We start from the raw sequence: 22,443 nt of genomic DNA on the forward strand, positions 1-22,443 counted from the left end.
CAGTGGCCACTGCCCTGCCCCTGCAGTGGCCACTGCCCTGTCCCTGCAGTGACCATTTCCCTGCAGTGACCATTTCCCTGCAGTGGCCACTGCCCTGTCCCTGCAGTGACCATTGCCCTGTCCCTGCAGTGGCCATTGCCCTGTCCCTGCAGTGGCCACTGTCCTGTCCCTGCAGTGGCCACTGCCCTGCCCGCTTGCTCGCCCACTCACCGCCCGTGCCCGGGTCCCGGGGCACCGCCCGCCACCGCCCCCTGCCGGGCACGGGGCGCACTGCGCGCTCCGCCCGCGGGGACACCGGGACAGCGACAGCAGAAAGGGGCAGGGACACCGGGCAAGAGACAGCGACAGCGACAGGGACACGGGACAGGGACACCGGGCAAGGGACAGGGGCAGGGACACCGGGCAAGGGACAGCGACAGCGACAGGGACAGCGACAGGGACACCGGGCAAGGGACAGGGACACCGGACAGGGACAGCAGGAAGGGTGAGGAACACGGGCCGAGGCCAGGTGCCAGCCGCTGTGACACAGCGAGGCACGGCCTGGCAGGGACACCGCGGGGCTGGAGGCGGCTGTAGGAATGAGCTGCAGAACAGCCCTGCCCACCAGCCCTGTCACCCCAAGGCAGCTGTCACAGTCTGCATCACCGACTGCCCCACTGAGCTGATCCCACAGTTTAGTTCAGCTAGGCTGGGCATATGCGCTGCCTTTTACTTCAACACCCGCATCAGTGCAGTCTTTAGCCCACAGGAACCCAGTCTTCAGACCGTGAGATGTGAAAAGACGTAATCAAGACACGTAAGAACTGGTAAATGACGATTTTCCGAGCCCTACATGAAACCCGGAGCCAACACCCCCCAGCCTCAACAGCCAGGCCATGGCCAGAGCAGCTGCCCCAGCTTTCACTGCTCCGCACCAGGGCTGGTGGCTGTCCCTGCCCTGCTCACCCAGCCTGCCGTGACCCAGCACAGTACAAACCCTCAAGGATTAAATGGCAGCACGACAGGCTTTACCAATTCACACATTTTTTTAGGATGTTAAGATTTTTCTCCGTTTTAAAATCTGGCTGTGAAACCACAAACGTTGCTGTTAATTAGTGGTAAATAATGCACCAAGTCAGTGTGACATTAATCAGGAAAGGTGTAAAACCCAAATCCACATGAATACACACACATAGCAAAGAAATTATATCAATAAGACTTGAGATGTGCAAGAGGTATTTAACAGAAGTAGTCAGGACATTCTTACACCACTATTTATAGGCACAACACTTTTGCACAACTATTTAATAAAAAATAAAGACATCCAGCCATAGCAAATTTAATTTCCTGCTGTGCTTGGTATACAGCTAACTTCAACATCACTTGGGGCAGAAGTTAAATAGAATCCAGATTTGGAGCCAGATTAGGACACATCACATATATTTCCCCTCTTTTTCTGACCCCAAAGACCATGCAGGTTTAACAGCAAACAATAAATGGCACTTGCTGCTATGACATCAAACCTTCCACCTCAATACCAAAATGTTTCAGGAAAAAGAGGGGCTCACAACGTGGAAGCTGACACACAAGTCAGAATTTACCTTCTGGCCAGCACACCCAACATTATTAATGCCAATCCTGACACACCATTTAGCTGAATTTTGTAAACTTCACCTACTCGATCTAACCAAAATCTCTGAGTTCTGAGTGACCCAAGAGCTGTAACTCCCACTCCTCTCCAAAATGAAGAGCCAAGACACCAATGCAGTGTTTACCCTGGGCTGTTTTATTTACAGTATGTACAGTTCCTACAGAAAACGATTTCTCACAGAGGATATCAAACAGCAACCCCCCAGCGTGGCTCCGATGTGCCCGCGGCCAGCGCAGCGCCCGCGGCCGGGCGGTCCGAGCTCCGCAGGCCGGGTCGGGGACGCTGGCACGGGGACGCTGGCACGGGGACGCTGGCACGGGGACGCTGGCACGGGGACGCTGGAGGAGCTCCGGAGGGCAGCAGCTGAGGTAGATCCGGGATGCGGGAGGCACTCGCTCTGCTCGTCCTGCGGGGAGGCCACGGCCGGGCCCTGGCGCGTCCTGCGGCAGCACGGCCTTGTCGGGGTCGCTGTGCCAGCCTGGGCGGGTGGAGGGGGCTGGGGCTGGCTGTCACTCTCTAGTCAGCAACTAGCACTGGTGTGATCTGCTCAGATTTCACAGAATGCTTTGGACTCCTTTAGGATAAAAGGCACTATGTAAATCTACAGGAACAACGCTCTATTTTCCTAGGGAGAATTCGGATGGGCCGCTAACAACATGTTGCTCTGATGCTGTGTACCATGAAATTACATCCTTATTGCTTAACACTTATATTACCATTACCTTAGTTTAATGCATTCACTGTCTATTATCCAGATAATTCCAAAATCTGAATAAAGAAATGGAAAGCGTGGCAATTTTGAAGACTGTATTCTTCCATTGTAATTTTTTTTAAGTGAACTAAGCAAACATACTACACTTGAAAAACACTCCTGTCCTCCTCTTTATAGGTGTTTCCACATTTGACTAACAAGTCATTGTGCTCCAAACCTTTTTCTTTTTTTCCCCAGGAAATCCATCAGTAATTGAAAACTGCATATGGAATGCCTCAAAGTATGGACTTCACCAAACTAGTGTGGGAATAGCACAAATACTGAAGCACATAAAATCCAGTCATCTAAAACCCAAAAGGCACCCAAAACCTACTGTTAGTGGCTTTTCTTCCGAAATAGGAAGGATTGTGTTTCTTAAGATAGTCCCTAAAAGCTGCCACCATCCCATAAATTAATGTGAAAACTTAGTGACATTCAGATACAAGCTCAATTTTATATCAGTCTAAACAACACTTAATATAATTAGGGCTTACTACTGCTGACCAGAGCCTCTGATTCACAGAAACAGTTTGGAAACAAATCCTGACATTTACTGAAAGCCTGTAGAGACAATGCAAGTACCAGTAAAACCACCCCTGGGATGGTGCAGTTCTCACCAGCCTGATGGAAATGCAAAGCAAAGGAAAGTTTTCTCCACTTAAGGCATGCCAGTTAAGCATTTCCCTCTATGCTAACCTACACACTCAGACAACAAAACAAAATAAACAACTAGTTTGCCTTGACTGGAAATAAGAAACAGTCAAAAGCACTGCAAGATACAAACTAAAGAGAGAATCAAACATACCTAGAAACTTGCACCTTCTGTTTTGGTTATGAATACAGGGAACACATTACAGAGGGAATCTATTACTCTATGAAGAGACCTTACCTTTAGGGACTCCAGATTTCACTTTACACCATTTATAATATTAGACTTGAGAATCTGGACCACAAAATTTTGTACAGGCAGGCAGAGTCCAGTCTACCACAAAGACTCTACTACAAGCTTTACAAACAAACTAGTAAAATAATTTTTCCATTTGTCTTTTTTTTGTACATGGCTCCTTTCCTGGAAAACCTTTTATTTCATAAGCTCAAATGTGACTAGCTAGGACATAAAAAAACCAAACCCCAAAAAAACCTCCAAACCCCAAAACTATTAAACAGAAACCCCCACAAAATTTTCCCAATACAACCAATGAGGATTATACAATTGTCAACACTTAAGGAAAAAGAAAACCACACCTTTAGCAAAATCTCATGAATGAAAACGTTTCCCAAAACTCTACTTCCAAGGAGAGGAGAAATCTTCTTCAATGTCCATGTCATCACTCATCGAAAAAAATTTTATAGAAAATTTTATTCAACATACAACATTTTCCAGCAAAAAAAGGCAATATACAGGAAGAGGAGTTGTACACTGCGGCTACAGAAACAAAATAAAATACTGGAAAAGAATGTAAAATTAAGTGTGAATTGCTGATTCTATCTTTACTGCACTCAAAACTAGACACGCGGCTGGCATTAGCTCCAAAGAAAAGGAAGCAGTCTGGGGACTGAAATAAAACTACACACAATGAATATCAACATCAGTGAAATTCACTTGCAGACTCACCCAATAAAATTAACCTCCAAGTGTTAAATTGTACATGTTCATTCATTAAATATACAATTTCTTTTTTCTTTTTTTTTTCTTCTTTTTTCGTTTTTTTTCCTCCTTTTTTATACAAAGTCAACAGCTTACTAAACACTAGTGAGCATGCCCTCTGTGCTAAAAGGCTAGTTCTTGTGTTTTCCCCATCTCTTCCCATGGTAACTATATTAATGATATTTATAATCTTTTCACTTGCTTTTGCCAACTTTTGAGTGTCATTCTATTTGCCAGAAGATGGCATAATCAATTGCAACGGTATTTCTCAATGGTTGGAAATTTAATAAAAATACCCAAATATCTCTTTTTAGGACTCGGGGCATCCACTTGGCAAAATGGGATGCAAAGTATTGACTAAATTAAATGAAAACTAGTTTATTAAAAAAGATTCTATGAAGCTGGAGGAGACAAAAATCCCGAATAAGTGCCAACAATGTACACAATGAAGTAGAGATTGCTATTTATTGATGATGTGAGTTTTTCTTTTGCATTTACAAATGCACAAAAATGTCATTTAAAGTATAACTGAAGGAAATAAATCTGATGTGAGTCTAAACATAAGACTTACTAGCTGCAGTGATGATGAACACCACACGGGAAGGGCAGCCAGTCAGCTTATGCCATCTATAAACGTACTACAGACAAATAATTTTGCCAATGTCAACTGTTCTACTAAACTCTTCCCTCATTATGCTGACAATTGCCTTGCATTACGTTTACCATAAAATAACTCTCATTGGCATCCAAGCTTTTATAAAAACACCTTCATTTTGCTCAAAAAGGGCAGTCAATAGATACAGAGAAGCCAAACTGAACAGCCTCAACAAAATAAAATTAACATCAGCAGCAAATCCTCTTGCTGAAGACTTCAGATATAGTGCACGTGTACCAAAGTTCTACAGTTGTTAAAAAGGTGCACACACACTTATTTTTGTCCCTTGCCTTGACAATCTGGTTAAGTAAGTCAGTTATGGATTTTAATAGCTTTTTCAAGGTAAGTGTAGCGACTTCTCTTTGGGGCTTTATTGAAATGGTCAAGCCCTAGCCATGGCCTTGGATGAGACATGTTGCCTAGAAAAGAAAAGAGAAAAAAAAATAATGAAGTTTTAAGAGTAAATTGGGAAAGTGTTTCCATTACACAAAGTACTCCTGTGTGCCCTGGCCACAGTTTGCTGGGAATCAGGGCCAGGGCAGAGGAGTGCAGAGCAGCCCCAGAACCAGCAGGGCAGGGCTTTCCTTCCAACAGCACATTCCAGAGCTCCTTCCACATCAGGCACCTGCTTTTTCTCTTCTTCAGTCACCTGCAGGAGTTTACAGCACTGAAGGGTGTGCTAAAGCAAAATAATCACTGTTATAGCCAGAGATACATCAGAGTACCAGCTTTCACCAATGTTGAGCCTGTTTCAAGCAGGGAGGAATTTGCCAATGAAACATGACAACCAACAGTATTTGTCATAATTTCTGCTATTCCTGTCACCTGGTTTAAGCAGGAATATCTGTTAAATTCATGTAAAATGCAAATAATGCTAATTAAGAAATCATGAAACTGACTCTCCTCTTTATTTTCTAAGAAAAAACCCTAGTCACTTAAGATTTCAAAGCAAATATTTTTGAAAAAACAGATTTTTTTCATTTATTCAACCCAATATTATTTATTCTACTCCTAGTTTTCATGAAAAACCACAATCCACATACTTGAAAATGGGAGAAATTCTTTTTTAAGATGTTCTCAGAGCAGAGCATCAAATATTCTTTGAAGTGAAACGATAAAAGCAAAAACTAAAGCAGCCCCCAGCAAGGAAAATACATTCTACATTCAAAGCCATCAGCTGTAACCACTAAAGCATAAAACATGTGACCATTTTGGTTGCCTGCATCTGCATTTTGTGATATATTTTCTTCAATCAATATTATTTTGGTTTTTTTTTCCCCCCGTTTGACCTAATGGTCAATATCAAATTAAAAGAGAACTGCCAGTCTTAGTGGGAGAATTTGAATGAAGAGATCCTACATGGTTGGTGCCAGCACAGTCATGGCTTTAGTTAGTGTACCTTGGCAAATGCAGAGGGACACTACTGACATCACCTATGTCAATCAAACTGGGCAATGCCACAGCTTTGGTTCCATCAGTCCAGCATGTGTTAAAATTTGTCTTTTGTAGAAATTAGTTCTATCAAAGCATATTCTATCACAGGGTTGAATCCTGTGAACTCTAAAATGAAAACCTTTTGTTCTCACATTCCCTACAATTCCTACACACAGTTCAAGTTCTCTCTTTTTCCACATTCTGACATGTTCTGTGCCTCTGACCTGGTCACCTGGTTAGTTTTTCAAGCTGTTTGGGCACCACTGGCCCTGCCTTGCTCACCAAGCCCAGTGGTTCATTCCACACTATTTCACATATTCCAGCCTTTCCCTCCCTGACCCAAGAAGGATGACTCCCAGAATAAAATCAGGACTCTGCCTGCTCTGACCACACAAGAGTTTATCTGTCTGTGGAGGAATGTCCACCTGCACGCTGACCATCCAGAGCCTCTTCACAAGCAGTGCAGAGAGGTCCTGCAGTGACACACTCCTGGGCCCTGGGGTGACTCGTGCAGCTGCAGGCACTCACAGCTCTGGCAAGCCACCAACCTGCCTGAGCTATGTACACAACAAAAGGACTGTTTGCTAGGCTCCCACATGTGCCTAGGAATAACACAGGTCTAACTTTCCACAGGTTTTGAAATAAATGGACAGTTACAGGATTTCTTTACAACTGTTACATTAATCCACAGCACAGCTGGGGAAAACTGAGGAAAGCCTGACCCTAGCAAAACCTACCAATAAAACCCAGAATTCCTATTTGTCAGAAAAATGGAACTGCAGAAAGATGGTGCAACTCATGGAGAGGAACACTCAGCCAGGCTGGGAGAAGAAACCCCAATGAATTCAAGGGTTTCAATGGATCCCTGATTGTGGATCCAAAGGTGTCATTCCCAAACTGAACTCTCCAAAGAGGAAAAGGGGAGATTTGGATTTAGAAGCACTGGTGCAGGTTGCTCAGAGGAGCTGTAGCTGCCCCATCCCTGGAAGTGTCCAAGGCCAGGTTTGATGGGGCCCTGAGAGACCAGTCTGGTGTGTGGCATCCATGGCAGCAGGGTGGAATGGGATGGTCTTTAAGGCACCTCCCAGCCCAAACCATTCTATGACTATGAAAACACTCCTGTGGTGGAACTCCTGAAGGATTAACCTGGTTTCTCCCATGTGTAAATGTCTAAGAAAATAGAGGTTTAAATGTCAGTCAAGTAAACAAGACAGCAGCCCAGCCAGAGACAAATTTAGAATGGAGCCACATTTGTACCTTGGTGAATCATCTCTTAGGGGTTAAAAAAAATCTAAACAGGATCTAATTGACATATTTAATGTTCTTGTCAGAATCTTCAGATTCATTGAGAACATCAAGAATAAACAAGAATTAACTTCCCATGAAAATCAAACATGCAAGGGACAATAAAGACAAGGTACACAAGACAAAGTGTGTTATACTGATAGTGGACCCATTTGGTCATTCACATGCAATCTTTTAACTCAAAGGGAAATAGATTATTTATCTATATGCCTATAAAATACATATTCTTGGACTAACTCATTCATGTAATACTTCTCAGTGTGCACACAGGTGTATATAAATACTTGCTTAGTCACTACATCTAATGTATGTCATGTAAAAAAACCAAACTCTTTCTGCATCCTGGGTTAAGGATGAACACATTATAACAACTGGCAGGGCAACTTCAGCAGGCCAAAAGAAAAGTGAGATTGTCTAACAACTTACCAGGTTGGGACTCAAAGTCTTTCAAGTTCACTTCATACTCATCTTCGTTGAGATACTGGTGTCGGCCCATCATTACAATGGCAAATTTAAACTGTGCCAAGAAAAAAGCCACAAAAACCAAGTGGTAGGACATGACATTAAAATACAGTCTTCAAGCCTAAGTTCACAGCCTAACTTGCAGCTGGTAGTATTCTTCAGGGGTTGAAAAAGGCCAATCCTGGTTAAAACCCACATCAACTATCTGAATAATGGGACAAAATAAATGTTTGGGAAATCATGAACTCACATCCTGGAATACCATGTCCAGGTTCAAGCCCTCCAGGAAAAAAGACAGGACAACAAACTGCAGCACGTGCAGCAACAGTCCAGTGTGACTGTGAGAGGACTGGGGGGCAACCTGGCATCCAGGAACCTCTGGGAAATGGGTTCTGTTTAGCTCAGAGAAGGAAAGGCTGACAGGGTATCTAGTTTTCCACCACTTGAAGGATGGCACACAGGAGCAAGGCTCTTGTCAAAAAACTGCACTGAGGTGACCTCCACAAGTTGCAAAATGGAACTGATTACATGCAAGGAAAGCAAAGCCTTCCCAATGACAGTGGAAAGGCTCTGAAACACAATGTCCAGAACAGGGCACAATTCCCACCCTTGAGAGTTTACAAATTGCAACTGAAAAACCCTGCACAACCTGACTGAGTCACGTTCTGCTCTGAGTAGGAATGTGATGTGGGGGTGGCTTCTAAAGGTCCTACACTAGCTACACTTTTCTGGGTTACTTCAATGTTTTGCATAATATCTCTCTTGATGCAGTACAGAAATACTGATCCTACCCATCCTAACTAATTAGTCCTAGAAAAAGCATTATTTCAGTCAAGCAGCTGTTCTATCACACAAAATCTACACTTACCCAAGTCTGTGTTGTTGCAACTTATTAAAATAAACTCAATTAAGGGTTCACAGTCAGCAGTAAAAATTCTCACAATTTGAAATTACCTTTTCAAATTCTTTTTCTTGTATGTCCAGCATTGTCTGAATCCGCTTCATGACCTCTCTGAAGTGTTCACCCTAATAATTACAACAAGATTTTTAATGTCAAAAAAATCTAGGAAAAAAAAGGGAAGCTGTTAGTATTTCCTGCTTTAAGCTTCATTGAAAAACATTGCCTTAATCTCTCTGTTATTTACAAAATTACACAAGTGTCAACAACATTCTCTACAATATGGAACAACAGCAGGCAACTTGCTCTAAACTCAGGAGCTTTAAGTCTTACTGGTTCATCATTATGCAAACTGCCACATTAATTGGCCAGGCACTTGATACGTGCAAGTCAGGTTAAAGTTAAGTAGCAAAGTTAGAAAATTGGCAGAAAAACAGGAATTTGTAAAAAACCTTATATTCTTGTTAAGAATATTACTACTTTTTGTAGTATATTTCTGCTCCCTCTCTATGTACACTGGCCAAAAAAAGTGACAGATACCATCAACTTAAAGATGAATAATATATATTAACTGTCATAACAAGGAATGGTTATGAATGGCAGAACAAATGGTTTCCATCAAAAATCACCACACAGGTTTTACCCTTTGATCAAAAATATGGAAATTAGTAAAATTCTAACTTTAGAGTTCTAGAGGTAGAGAGATATGGACATATTTCTTATTCCCAAATTTTTAAAGTAAGTAATTTTCATACAAAGTAACATACATGAACCAAGAAAAGTTTAGAAGCAAATGGCTAACTGCTCCCAGAAATACATATTGGTATTAAGAGAATCAGGGTGACATTCAGCTGGAGCAGCACCACAGAAAGACTTGAGAATTTAAATTAAGCTTTCAAAATGAGCTTTTGTTCTTGTACCAACTTTCAGCCCTAGAAGATAAAGCACATCAAATTACAAAAGGGATGAAATGCAAAGTCATCTCAGAAAGTGATGGAGAAAGCAACCCCATTTTCCATAATCATCTCTCAGTCAGAGCAACCATGGCAGGGCCACTTTTGCCAGCAACTCTGCACTGCAGTTACTCATGTGCTGTTGGAAACAGGGCTCTGGTTTCTTGGGAAATTCTGCAGGGGGCAGGGGATGACAGCTGCTGCCAAATGCCAGCTTTCTAGGTATTGCACAGGCTCACTGAAACACTGAACAACCTGGACATGCAAAAGGAACTGAGATGGGAAATGATTTAACCATAGAAGGCACAGATGGGGCAGAACCTTTAGTACAAGAGGTGTATTTTCCTACATACTTCTTACACTAATGCAGTACTTAAAGAAACCATCATCAGGATAATCTCAGAGGGAGAAAAAGGGAGGCATACTGCACCTGGTGTATCCTCAGCAAGAACGGAATTCCAAACGTCCCAAAAACCTCTTTGTGGAAATGTGCCACTGTGATTAGCATCTCATTTTCTTTGTCTATATCTACCTGGTCCAGAGGAATTTCCTAGATCCAGACAGAGAATTGTGACTCCGATCAGTTAAACTTCCACAAAAAGAAACTAAAGTTTTGAAGTTTTTTTTCTAGTTATTAAGAAACTGGAAACATTACTGATGTTACTGATTTCAAACAGTTCTATTCAAAAACAATTAAAAGAGACATGTTGTTTGACAGAGTCTTTTACCAAAGTCCCTCATCCCTGGCATGACAGCACTTCCCCTACTCAGGAAATATTCTCCTGGCATCCCTGAATGACTTTTTTGACAAGAAATCTTCTATCAGTGCAGTACTAGCAGACAATAACACAGGCCTCTTGTCAGCTCCTTATTACAGTTTACACTGGAAACTTTTTTTTTTATATTTCTGATCTTTGAAGCAGGTTAGCAGATCTAAATGGTGATGTTTAGAAAAAAAAAAATCACATGTTAAGGATCAAATTTGGCTCGAGAACCTCAGCTGTAACAGAAAAGGAAACAAAACCTTCTAGAATATTAGAGTACAAAAGTGGGTCCTAAGCATAAACACTTCTATCATGAGCTCTTGAACAAACCTTGGAATTATTGCCAAGACATTAAATGTTCTATGGGCAGGCTCTTGCAAAGTTTTTTTATATTTTTATAAAAATATATCTATAAATGAAAGAATGAAACCATTATAAGGAAGCAGATGGAACAAAAGATGATCTTTTTAAAGCACTATCTTTAAAAATGTATGCAATATTATCATGCAATTTTATACAAACATCACAGTATTTGAAGATCAGCACCCAGCAAAAAAAAATACCACTTGAAACAGTTTCTTCTCTCAAAGTCAGGTTTTAAAGCTCCTCCAAGACAAGAACAGCTTACCTCTATTCGAAACGTTCGACTTGTTGCAGGTGACAAACACTCTAACAGCTCATCCTCCTGATGGACACCGATTATTTTGTAACTTACAATTTCTAGCAGCCTTAAAGATAAACAGGGAAAGCATTTTTAAAAAGTTAATTAAAAAAAAAAAATCAATGCAACATTTCTTTCTCAAACCTTGAAAGAGATTAGTGCAGAATTTAAACTGATGCTGCTATTGTATTTATAAAATTTTAAATCCAACCTTTTGTAAAAATCAAGCAGTAAAGCCATAGGAGGTTCAATTATTTCTAGCTCATGGCAAAAAGCCAGGATGTGCCATTACAAAATATAGATTTCTAGTGGAGATAATTTTATAGATCCTCTTTAAATGACCACACTTTTTACCCCTGTAACTCCTGAGAAGTGAATAGCAAGAAATGCTTGGATTTTAAACAATTAATAAGTCATGACTAACAAATGCAATTGATGAAACTCAAGGATGTAACTTTATTAAATAAAAAATAAATAAATAACTGTGTAAAATTTATATTTATAGTTAAGAAGAACCCTTTAGAGTGGCAATCTGGAAGCTTTTAATACAACATTACATTTAATCTGTTAATAATGGTTTATACAGTATTTTAAATTCTACAGATACTCTGCTGCATAAAATTTACATGATCACATAGAAGAAATCACAGTCTTCCAGCTTTACCTTAATTTCCCTGAACCTTTTTCAGAGAGTTCTACAACTTTTTTACATTCTTCTAACAGGTCCCGCACACACCCATGCTTATCTGGATATACTGTTATTTCCTGTGGAATTTGAAACACAAAAATCACTAGAAAATCTGAAAACGTAAACAACCACATAAAAACACAGAACACACTGGATTGTTCTCCTTCACCACTCATCTTCAGAAGATAATTTAAGTCAACACCTATGTCATCTTCAAAATTTTTGTTAATGAATCCGATTTTTTTTTTTACATTTTTTTGTGCTCTTTGAGTTTTTCTGCTGTTGTTTTGTTAGATTATTTTACATCATGTACAACTTTGTTCTAATTCTGTGTTACTCAGGGGAAGAGTGTGTGACCCAGGCATACCAGCTCTGACACAGAAATGACAGCAAGTGTGTAATGGCTTCACTCACCTCTTCCCTAAACTGGCTATTTAGCCATATGCATTTAAAACTTCTTCTGTTTTCAAAATCAGTTATCTTCATTTTGAGCTTAAGAAAGAAAAGAAAAACACTTTAGGCATACTTTGAATAGGGCAGAATTATTTTTATAACTCATCCCAGTAAAAAGAAAAGACTCTTACCTGTTGATAGTAGAGTTTTTTCGGTTGCCTAGGCTTGAAGAACTGCAGAAGATCTCTTAAAGTACCTTCATAATTATGTCTAAGAGGATTACCAGGGCCATCCCTATAACTACAGAAGGAAAAAAAACATGTTCTTAAAATCCATCTCTTCAAAATCCAGCACTGCTCAGTAAATTGAAGCACTAAGAGCATTTTTATTACTGGCTTCTAGTTTCACATAATTGCTAACACAGCCTAAGCAGCACAACACACAGAACTTTAGTGATTTTTAAACACAGCTGGGCTGTGGGAACAGAAAACCATTCAGGGTGTGTGTTAGCTCTCCTGGATGTTTACAAGCTCACCATCAGTGCTGTAGACTGGCAGACCTACATTCCTCTGAAATTACTGGCATAGCAGCACATGCTTTAGATTGTGAAAGGTTAATTTGCTGAGCCATATGACACAGCAAATTCCACAGTGACCACAGCACTGGAAACTACAAAGAGCTACTCAAATTCTCACTGATGATGAAGGGAGATAGCCTCAGGTAACTAAAGAACATCTACACCTCTATGAATACAGAAAGCTGTAAGTTTTAGGTGTGCATTATTCCTGAAGCACATACACAAGAGCAATAATACACTGCTTTCTGCTATGGTTTTATACAGATTCACATCTAGTTTTACATAAACATGTGTAAAACCAACACTTTAACCAGGAATGTCCCTCTGAGCACCTGTGAACTTGTTAGATTGTTGACATCTTCATAAAACCTCATTTGCAGACTTTGAGGGAGGTGGGGGGAATTCAGTGAAGTAACTCCTGCATTTAAACTTATAAAATCAGCAAAAATACTGCTTTTATGTGTGCATGTTTCTACTCTCCTCCATTCTAGAAATGTTCATTCACTGAAACAGCACTTGCATTAGCTTAGCAATTTATCCCACAGCATCAGGCTTTGAAGTAATTAATGATTTTTAAAATGACATTTACTAGAACTCTTCTAAAACATGCAATTCTTTGAGGCTCTAGAGACAGACATTGCAATATTTCAACTGTCAAAGCAACCTGCTGTGCTTGCCAGAAAGGTAACATCTTAGTGGTAGAGAATTAGTTAATGACCTGGAAAAGGCTAATTTTTGAGGAACAGCTTAGACACAGAATACTAAGGAATTCATCTTACCCTTGGGACTTGAAAAACTGTAATAGCATTGGATCCGTGTTAAGTCTCTGAGCAACTGTCTTTGCAACCTGAAAATAAATTTTGGTAAGTTCTGAATTGTTTCACACAGTTATGACATTGCTCTACAATCATACAGTCATTCATTCCATGACAGGAACATTATGCTACAGGAATTCTGAGAAAACCCACTTTGCCTACCACCCTAAGGCTAAATAAACTAGTATTGTTAACTTCTGAATATTTGACACAGAATAAGATATTCTAAGGAAAAAAAAAAGAGGAAACTTTTATTACAGTAAGTTACTGTTGCCAAAAGGCCACTAAATCCACAACAATTGCTCCATTTTTATTTTGCTTGTTTTTGTTGTTTGGTTGCTTTTTGCTGTTGGTTTGTTTTTTTTTAATTATAGTATTAGGGAAGTATGACTTGCTCTGAAGATTCCCACTCCTTTAATTCACTCCACGTCAGTTAGCTTGCTGAGTAATAACAACACATTATTCCCATGAGTACACTTCACATCACTGCCTCACAAAAGGCAGGGACATTTTGGTTTTGTCTTATCAAAAAACCTCAAACCATACAGACCTTACACTTCAAGTGAAATAAAAGTAAGAGAGTGCAATAGGCCTAAAAACAGATGATGAGAACAGTACAGCAAAACTCATCCCTGACATTTCCCTGTATGCAGATGCTCCAACTTTCTGCCTTTGGGGACAGAAAATAAAACTGATTTTTAGTGATTGTTTTTTGACATTGACAAAAGCAACTGCTGGAGAACTAGAGGGAGTCAAATCTGCTCAGGCTCTCAATAGATCAGACCAACTTTATTTCATTTTTTTTTTTTTTTTTTTATGTTTTCATGTCCAGTCTTCCTCATCTAAACACCCCAACCCATACTGTCACTGAGCACTTCACTGTGTGAAGAAAGAAATAGAATTTGATCTACAAAATAAAGAGTGATATCACAGGCAATAGGTAATCACTAGATGCCCATGGTATTTTCCTTTTAATGGCCAAATACATTAAGCAAGCTTTACATATCACTTTGAAAGCAAGTACATAATTTCATGAGAATATCATTTCCCTGACAGAGCAGAATAGTCTACCAAGAAAGAACCTGATCATGAAATAACTCATTATTAATAAAACTGGGGGGTTTCTAGTATTTTCTTCTCACAAGCCTTAGTGGCTTCCTTATATTTTTCATTTAAAATGAAATGCAAAAACCACAAAAAATGTACATGGACAGTTTTAGAACTTTTCTAAAAGCATGTATAATGCAGCTGTGAACTAGGGCAAAAGTTACTTTCCAAACAAGGAAACAAAAGAGAAACAGGACACATGCCTGAAAGTAATTCATCCTATTGGATAAAGTAACAACAAAGCCTGGGTCATTTGGGATGGTTTTATCACAGAAAATGACATCCACACGGTGATAGAGGTCTCTGAAATATTCCTTAGCTGTGGGCAGCTCGCTGTTATCGTTTTCTGGGTCATCCCTACAAAAGAAAACAAATGATGATACCATTACACATCACACTGTTACACACACAGGCAGTTGGGGCTTTTAAAAACATGTTTTACAGTAGGTCAGCAGCAGTGGAGAGATAGAGAGATGAAGTTCAGAAACCTTTTGCAAGAGCCACCACTGGTACACAGTAGGACTGGTGCAGTCAGCAGTGACCCAGGGCCCAGTGCCCTCACCTGATGTGCTGCTCCCTGGGCAGCCTGGCCCTACTCTTGGTTCCTGTGGGTTCACAGCACCACTGCAGCAGGAGCTGTCCCTCCCTCCCACCCTGCACATGCCTGTGTGTCTGCACTAATGCTGCACAGCTTTCCATGAGCCCCTGTATCTATCACTTTGCACCGAGGCTGGATGGACAACATCGCTTGGCACAGAGAGGCAGAACAGTGGGCACAGGGGCTGATTTGGGCCACTCCTGACTGGTACCCCAACTTCTCTGCAGAGAAACAGCACTAGGGTACAAGCTGTGCACTTACCCAGGAGTCAGCAGCCAGGCAAGGGTGCATAACACCAACTGGGTCAACTGGGAATGCGAGTTCCAAGGCATGACATGAGAAATACATTCATCTCACATAATCTGGGGTAAGAGTGCTGAAGATAGACTAGCTGGCTTCCACCCACTGTCAGCCCATGGAGAGAAACAGAGCAACACAGTTGGGTGTGACCATCAGGAGTGAGAGCACAGAAATGCTGATTTATAGCCCTGCCAAGCTTATGAAAGATCCCTTTATTGGATACAGGATGCAGGAGCTCCCCTTTTGCCTTGGAGAAATCTCCAGCTGAAGCACCAGTACACCTACGAGCGACACATGCTCAGGCAAACTGGGAGCATCTCATCACCACAGACCAGTAGGGACCCGACTGTGAGTACAAGGGAGAGGCAAAAAGGGAAAGCAGTTTAGTGTAATTCTGGGCTGAAAGAGCTCCAAGAGCCTTGTCCAGAGGCCATGGTACTGAGCCCAAGATCTGAAATGCTGGAAGGCTCTTCGATGTCTGCGTTACAGTGGCTCCAGTACAAAGCTGCACAGATCAGATGCATTGCTGAACACACTCTGGTAATACTATGAGATATTTTAGGTTATTGGTTTTCTGAACTAGGAGGACACCTTGTCCTTAAGTAATGTGGCACGTGATACTCAAATACCACTGATATTTGCTCATTTCCCCTTTGAATAAACAAATGAGAACTGCACACATCTACTATTGGAATGCAATACTTTGCTCTTGATAAAAAAGCTTAAAGGAAGTTCAACTTTCAAAGTGAACCAGGTGATGTAATTTCAATAAGGTGCCCCCTTAAAATACATACTTCTGAAACACTATGATGTCACCATCCATGAGTTCATCGAGAGCTTTATCAAGAGATACATCATAGTCTTGAATCCTTTCTGTTAAATTGGGTTTAACTTCCTGCAATGAAGAACAAAAATTTTTGATCACAAAATAAAAGGCAAAAATAAAGATCACAATAGCGAAGAAATCATCAGATAAGGTAACCTGTGCATTCTTTTAAGTGAAACAAATGGATAGATATGCATCTCAACAAATCCAATGCATGTATTATTAAATATCTATATGCATATTACATATTTATACTTGCAGGCTGACCTCTGGGCTGACCAGGGATAAAAGCACTTGTGTAAACAAACTGGAATGACACTGTAACCCTGACCTGCCCAGAGCAAGGAGTACAGCTTTGCTGTTTAGGACAGCAGCACGTGTGCTGCCCTGGAACCACCAGAGAGAGCAGCAGGCCTGCCAGCAGAAATTGCAACTAAAACCCAATTTCTTGTTCTTACTCTAGCAAGGACTTTGCCTTGGCAAGATCTGCATTATCAGCACTCAATAAATGTAGCAGTTATAAAGGTTCATGGCTTGGGCAGAAACATCATAGCAGACTAAGGATTTTGTTTGCTGACTTTGGCTTGGGGAAGGAAGGAGAAGATGCAACATTTTCTCAACTTCACTAAGGTGGACACTGAAAGCACAATGGCCAATAATGTCAGCAGCATTAGCTCCTCTAACTCAGGAACACAGGTTTAACAAACCAAAGCTGCTCATATAGGACCCCATTGAGATTATTTTTTTGGTTTTAAAGCTTTACACTCTTATCAGTTTAATATAAAATCTGTTCTGAAGTTAACTCTCTGCTGCTACTCTGTTGCAGCACTGTAGACCTCAAAGCCAGGGATTACCATTGTTAGGAGAAACTTTTTAAAATTAATAAATCTTTTTTTCTCTTTACAGCATGCAAAAGACAAAGAAGTTACAAAAAGTCTATCAATCCCAACCTCATAGAGGATAAGGTTAGTTTCTTGTGGAAATCCTGCTCTCTCACACATAACTGGAAGCAAGTCACCTGTTGGAAAAGAAAAGAAGGAATTTGAAATGTGTTGCACTAATTGCTAGTGAGACCAACCACAGAAAGGAGAGAACCTCTTTTTTTACCCTGGGTAGATGGTTCTACAATGCCTCAGAAAGACAGACTTTCACATTAAAGTTTCTCTTGTTGGCATTCAACCAGACACACATTTATGGTTTCCTTCCACTTCATTTGAACAACAAAAATATGTGGAAGTTTAGTGAAAATCCAAGAGATGAAATAACACTGCTCCTTTCCCACAGAAAAGGTTTAGTGTCTTAAAAAAAAAATTAATTAATGACAGCTAAAATACAAAATTAAAAAATATGTATAGGTTAACAAAATGAGACATTCAAAATGAAAAATTAAAATATTTTTAGTCAGTGGGTTATTTGCTGAATTCCTTAAATGGGGACCCATATGAAAGTCAAGGCTCACATGCAATCCAGGCTGAGCAGCTGCTCAGGCTGCCATAGTGAAAGGTTGTACAAAAGTTATTTGAAAAGCTATTTGGGAGGGAATTATCAAATCCCAAGGCTTTACAACAGGTTTGAAACAGCTGTAACACCTGGTGAGTACAGCAACAATGAATTCACCACCTCTGGGATTTTGAGGGTCAGACCTGCAGAAAGTATCACTGACACCACATGGGGAAGAAAACCCTCAGGTGCTGGGTGAAATAAGAATTTGCTTTTGTGGTACACCTTTGGTTTCAGTGATGGAATTATTATTAAAGAGAAATTTGTTCAATCTACTTTAAAAACTTCAATGATTACTATGAAATTGAAATTCAGAACTCACGTATTTTACAGGATATAGGGGTGTAGATATGTCCACAATAATTCAAACTCCGAGTCTTCGGATCATACATCTTGAGAAACAACATTACATCATCTACAAATTAAAAAAACAACATTTAATTTTAAGTCAGGCTTGGTGAGGGGGAAGGAGTTCGCCTAGATGTTTTTATTTACACAGTAACAAATAAGTGTCTTTGATTTATTAATTCAAATAAATCAAAGTGCTCTTACAATATAGAGAAATTTATTCAGTGAGTCTAAAAACATGCAAAGCATGTCTTCCACTTCAATAGAAACAAGGGAAAAACTGCATGAGAAAAACTAATTTCAGCACTGTATTAGTTTGATGGATACATCAAAAACATTGTTGAAAAAAGGAGTGCACAGTGTTTTTGGAGATTCACCCAAAATGAAAGTATTTTGTGTTTTAGAAAGGTTTAGCCCATATGCTTACGATCTTTATCAAATTTGGGTAATGTTGCTCCAGTAGCAGCCATCTCTGGATCTACTGTTTCCAAAAATATTGTCCATGGATTCTCATTGTCACTGAGCTCAATCATCTATGTAGAAAGATGGGAGAAGAGAAAAAAAAGCCTCTGAAGAACATAATACAACTTGGTATCTGCATTTTAATCAGATACAAGAACTTTATGACATTCTACAATGTGAATGAATGTGAATGTTTTGAAGTTGTGTTAAAGGAAGTTTATGAAATTTATTAAGACAAACAAATACAGATATAAAACTACCAAAAACTTTGATGAAGCAGTAACAGTAGGTTTTGCTTAAAATGAACTCCCTTCTTTGTATTTTAGAAGTTTACCTACAGCTACCTATATAAAGGCAAGGGTATTTAATCCACTAAACACCAAGTCTTCCTAAGTATCAAACCTCACCAGAAACAATAAAATTAATTTTACATTAAAAGCCTGAAAAACCTTGTGTCTCAAAGTTAGATATTCTTAAAGAGAACTAAAAACCATGGGAGATGCACAGAAGTAATATCATCTCTCAGTGACTACTTACTGTTTTATTGCCATCTGCTTCATTATCTAACATTGCAGGTCTTTTTGTTCCATTACTTCTAGCTTGCATTGGCCATAATCTGATTTGATCCTGGGGAAATCCCTAAAATGAATAAAAATTGTGACAGGAAACTAAATCAAAACAAGGGAAAAATATGTTAAGATGCTTTTATTAAACTCAAACAGATCTTCTGTGTTAAAATGTCCAAATTATGATTGCTATCAATATGTGGAGAAGTCAAGGGCTATGAAAGAACCATAATGTAACAAAATAAATACATGTAGGTATTCAGCTACAGAAAACTCACCATTGTTTGAGAGAGGTTTTGAACAAACTCTGTAAGTGTGGAGTTTTTTAATACTTTGAAAACAGTGTATTTCACTTTTTCTTCATCATACATATCATTGCCTTGATGACCACAGAACTGATCCTCTGCCACTATCTGAAAAATGACATTTAAAGGTTACTATTCAGATTAGCCCAGCTGCACCATGTAATACCTTCTCAGGATGCTTTACTATGCAACCACACTGGCCCTCTGGCACAGTGCTAACACTATTCATGTTCTCAGGGAGCAAATTTGCAAGAATACAGATCATAATGAAATTAAAAAATCGTGATTGATAATCTCATCAGTGCAAGTAATTAAATACATTAATTCTTACAAATCCCGAGCAATTAAAAACCAGTCGTGCTTAGATCCCGAGTCTTGGAACGTGCTCTAACAATCTTGGCACTTGGAGAAAATGAAAAGGCAACATAATTCTGTGACTGGTGCAATGCAAGGAGGCCACTGAACCCTCTCCCTGTATTTCCCACAGCTCCCTGCACTCTTTGTTAACAGAAGCACAAACAGTGCAACGCTGCCATGTCCCACTGCAAACTCAGTGCAAATGCAGTGCAGAACAAGCTGCACTTCACCAGTATCTCTGCTTATCAACACCAGACAGAACAGGCAAGGAAACACGGAGGCACATGGAAAATGGGTTCCATTTCCCTGTGCCAGATGGGCTCTGGAAAGAGCCATAAACAGGGTTCCTTAAGGCAATTCATAACAATCCAGTCCATCTGGCTTTTCCAAAAAGATAATTGCAAATATAAGCAATCTTTCCTTCTGCTTCTACTTGATGAGTTCAGTTTGGCAACAGTCCAGACCTGCAGCCTATGGCTAGATACATTCTAATTTTAGAAAATAATTCCTGAAGGAGATAAAAGTGCAGTGGAAGGGCAGGCATTTGGAATAACCTGGTCCTTTTCCCTTTCACCTGAACTTACTATTTTTACTCACAAGCACAATAAATTCTAAAGAAAACAGAAATGTTTATAACATACAATACTGTGTGTTTTATTACTATTCGTTGCATATGTAAATACACTTAAAAGCACTAAAATCATAATTCTCTTCAAACACTACTTCAGAACAAAATTTAAGGGGAAAAAAAAAAAATCAAGGTTTGCCTCAAGGGTGGTTCAACATTCAAAATTTTCATGGTAAAGTAGTCATAACTTAATCTGTTTCAAAAGCTGACCTGCACTTGCATATAGAGGTGAGCTTCCTGCCTCTCCTTCCTCTTCTGAGCTTCTATCCTTTTCTCTTCTTGTAGCCTTTCTACAAGTTGTTGAGGAATATCATGGTCAGTGACAGGCTGCAAAACTTCACCTATAAAGCAGATTTTATGATGTTATTTCAAGATTTACATCAAACAGGTTATTTTTCATACACACTTGACTTCCCTCTGATTTCAAGTCAAAACCAGCTTTCTTCATCTTTCACTTAAAAACATGGCTTGTTATCATCATGCTTTGGCAAAAGACCCATTTCCATGCCAAAATGCACTACTTCCTATGAAATATGTATCACAGGCTTCCGAATGAAATATTCAACCCAGAATTAAAAAAATATTTGCCACCACTCCATTTTTAAAGCATATATGTGTCTACATGTTTACAATCAATCTGATTTGATTCCATTACAAAGTCAGTTCCCAAAGTTTCCCATCCTATAAACCAGCCAAGGTTGAAGCACTCTGCAGGTGCCTCACTGAGCTAAAAGATGACCCAGGACAGCACATACTTTCCAAAAGTGAGAGAGCGGCTGGTCGATCCCGTGGGATCTCTAGGTCCCGGCTGTAACTAACACAGTCCTGTTGTGTAGGAACACTGCCAACAATTCAGAGGTAAAAGAGCCCTGCCTCCCTGCCTGTAGGGCCCCTTTGAGCACAGAGAGGACACGTACTGAGCTTGGACTCCCTGATGTACACCAGCATGTAGGCGTTGGTGCAGTGCCGCACGGACAGGTCATCGTCGTGCCCCCCGTAGTTGTGTTCGATCGCCTCCTCCTTTGTGCACCTCGACACAACATCGTCATCGAATTTACACCACTAGGGAGCAAGTTTTATAGAAAGGTGATTTTACATGTAAAAACATGTTCCTGAATGATAAATTAATCCTATTTCTGGCATGTCTTCCAGCTCTTTGAAGTAACTAAAATTACCTTCAAGCGGCACGACTTTTAAAAGGAAATCTAGTTCAGTATAATTTGTGCTACCTGCTACTTGTGCTTGGCATAAGTCCCTAAGTCCATAAATACCAAACCTTTACTGAACATTTTACAGTAAGTACCAAAAGCATAATAATTGTTCAAGAAGCTTTTCTTAACACTGATATTCTAATGTCTAGTACTTCTGTAGGAAACAGAAAATTGATGTTATCTGTTGTAAAATTAAATAAAAAGCAGTGATAACACAAGACATCTAGCAATTCTTTGTACATTTAGAGTAATATATATCAAATTTAAAATTAAAACAATAAAGCAAATTTAAAAATACATTACAAATAGCAAAAAATTCACAATAAAATCTTACTTTTATTCTTACTGTGAACAATCATGTACACACAAAACCAGTCAACTCAAGGGAAGAGGCACCTGACCTATAAATGTCCGATCCAATCAAGTCACCTAAACCTGGAACAGTGGGACACACACAAACATGCTGAACTTCTGAGTCACAGGAACACTGGAAATGCTCCTATTTGCTTCAGCAAAGTCAGCCTCCAAAAAATGCTGGATAAAATCTGATTACAGAACAACTTCAACACATACACACACAAGTGAAGAGATTTCCTCAGTT

The 22,443-nt window shown here is 39.8% G+C and overlaps 1 protein-coding gene across 26 annotated transcripts in view; it reads right to left on the bottom strand.

Moving 5' to 3' along the window:
• Window positions 1-3,722: 3,722 nt before the first annotated feature.
• Window positions 3,723-22,443, bottom strand: part of USP7 (ubiquitin specific peptidase 7) — a 70,887-nt gene continuing 52,166 nt past the window's right edge. For all 26 annotated transcript variants that reach the window (XM_086855015.1, XM_086855001.1, XM_086855008.1 and 23 more), the window contains 18 exons: window positions 21,549-21,693; window positions 20,842-20,972; window positions 19,620-19,754; window positions 19,313-19,414; window positions 18,741-18,846; window positions 18,288-18,380; window positions 17,416-17,483; window positions 16,434-16,534; window positions 14,945-15,098; window positions 13,599-13,666; window positions 12,434-12,542; window positions 12,264-12,341; window positions 11,826-11,926; window positions 11,129-11,228; window positions 10,167-10,286; window positions 8,840-8,911; window positions 7,850-7,940; window positions 3,723-5,103 (listed from right to left, as the gene is read on the bottom strand). In XM_086855015.1, the coding sequence (XP_086711141.1) occupies window positions 4,997-5,103; window positions 7,850-7,940; window positions 8,840-8,911; window positions 10,167-10,286; window positions 11,129-11,228; window positions 11,826-11,926; window positions 12,264-12,341; window positions 12,434-12,542; window positions 13,599-13,666; window positions 14,945-15,098; window positions 16,434-16,534; window positions 17,416-17,483; window positions 18,288-18,380; window positions 18,741-18,846; window positions 19,313-19,414; window positions 19,620-19,754; window positions 20,842-20,972; window positions 21,549-21,693 (1,881 nt within the window). In that variant the 3' untranslated portion in view covers window positions 3,723-4,996. The remainder of the gene's footprint in view (window positions 5,104-7,849; window positions 7,941-8,839; window positions 8,912-10,166; window positions 10,287-11,128; window positions 11,229-11,825; window positions 11,927-12,263; window positions 12,342-12,433; window positions 12,543-13,598; window positions 13,667-14,944; window positions 15,099-16,433; window positions 16,535-17,415; window positions 17,484-18,287; window positions 18,381-18,740; window positions 18,847-19,312; window positions 19,415-19,619; window positions 19,755-20,841; window positions 20,973-21,548; window positions 21,694-22,443) is intronic.

This window comes from Cyanistes caeruleus, chromosome 17 (assembly GCF_971803275.1).
Source record: "Cyanistes caeruleus chromosome 17, bCyaCae1.hap1.1, whole genome shotgun sequence".
In the NCBI taxonomy this organism is placed as follows: Eukaryota; Metazoa; Chordata; class Aves; order Passeriformes; family Paridae; genus Cyanistes; species Cyanistes caeruleus.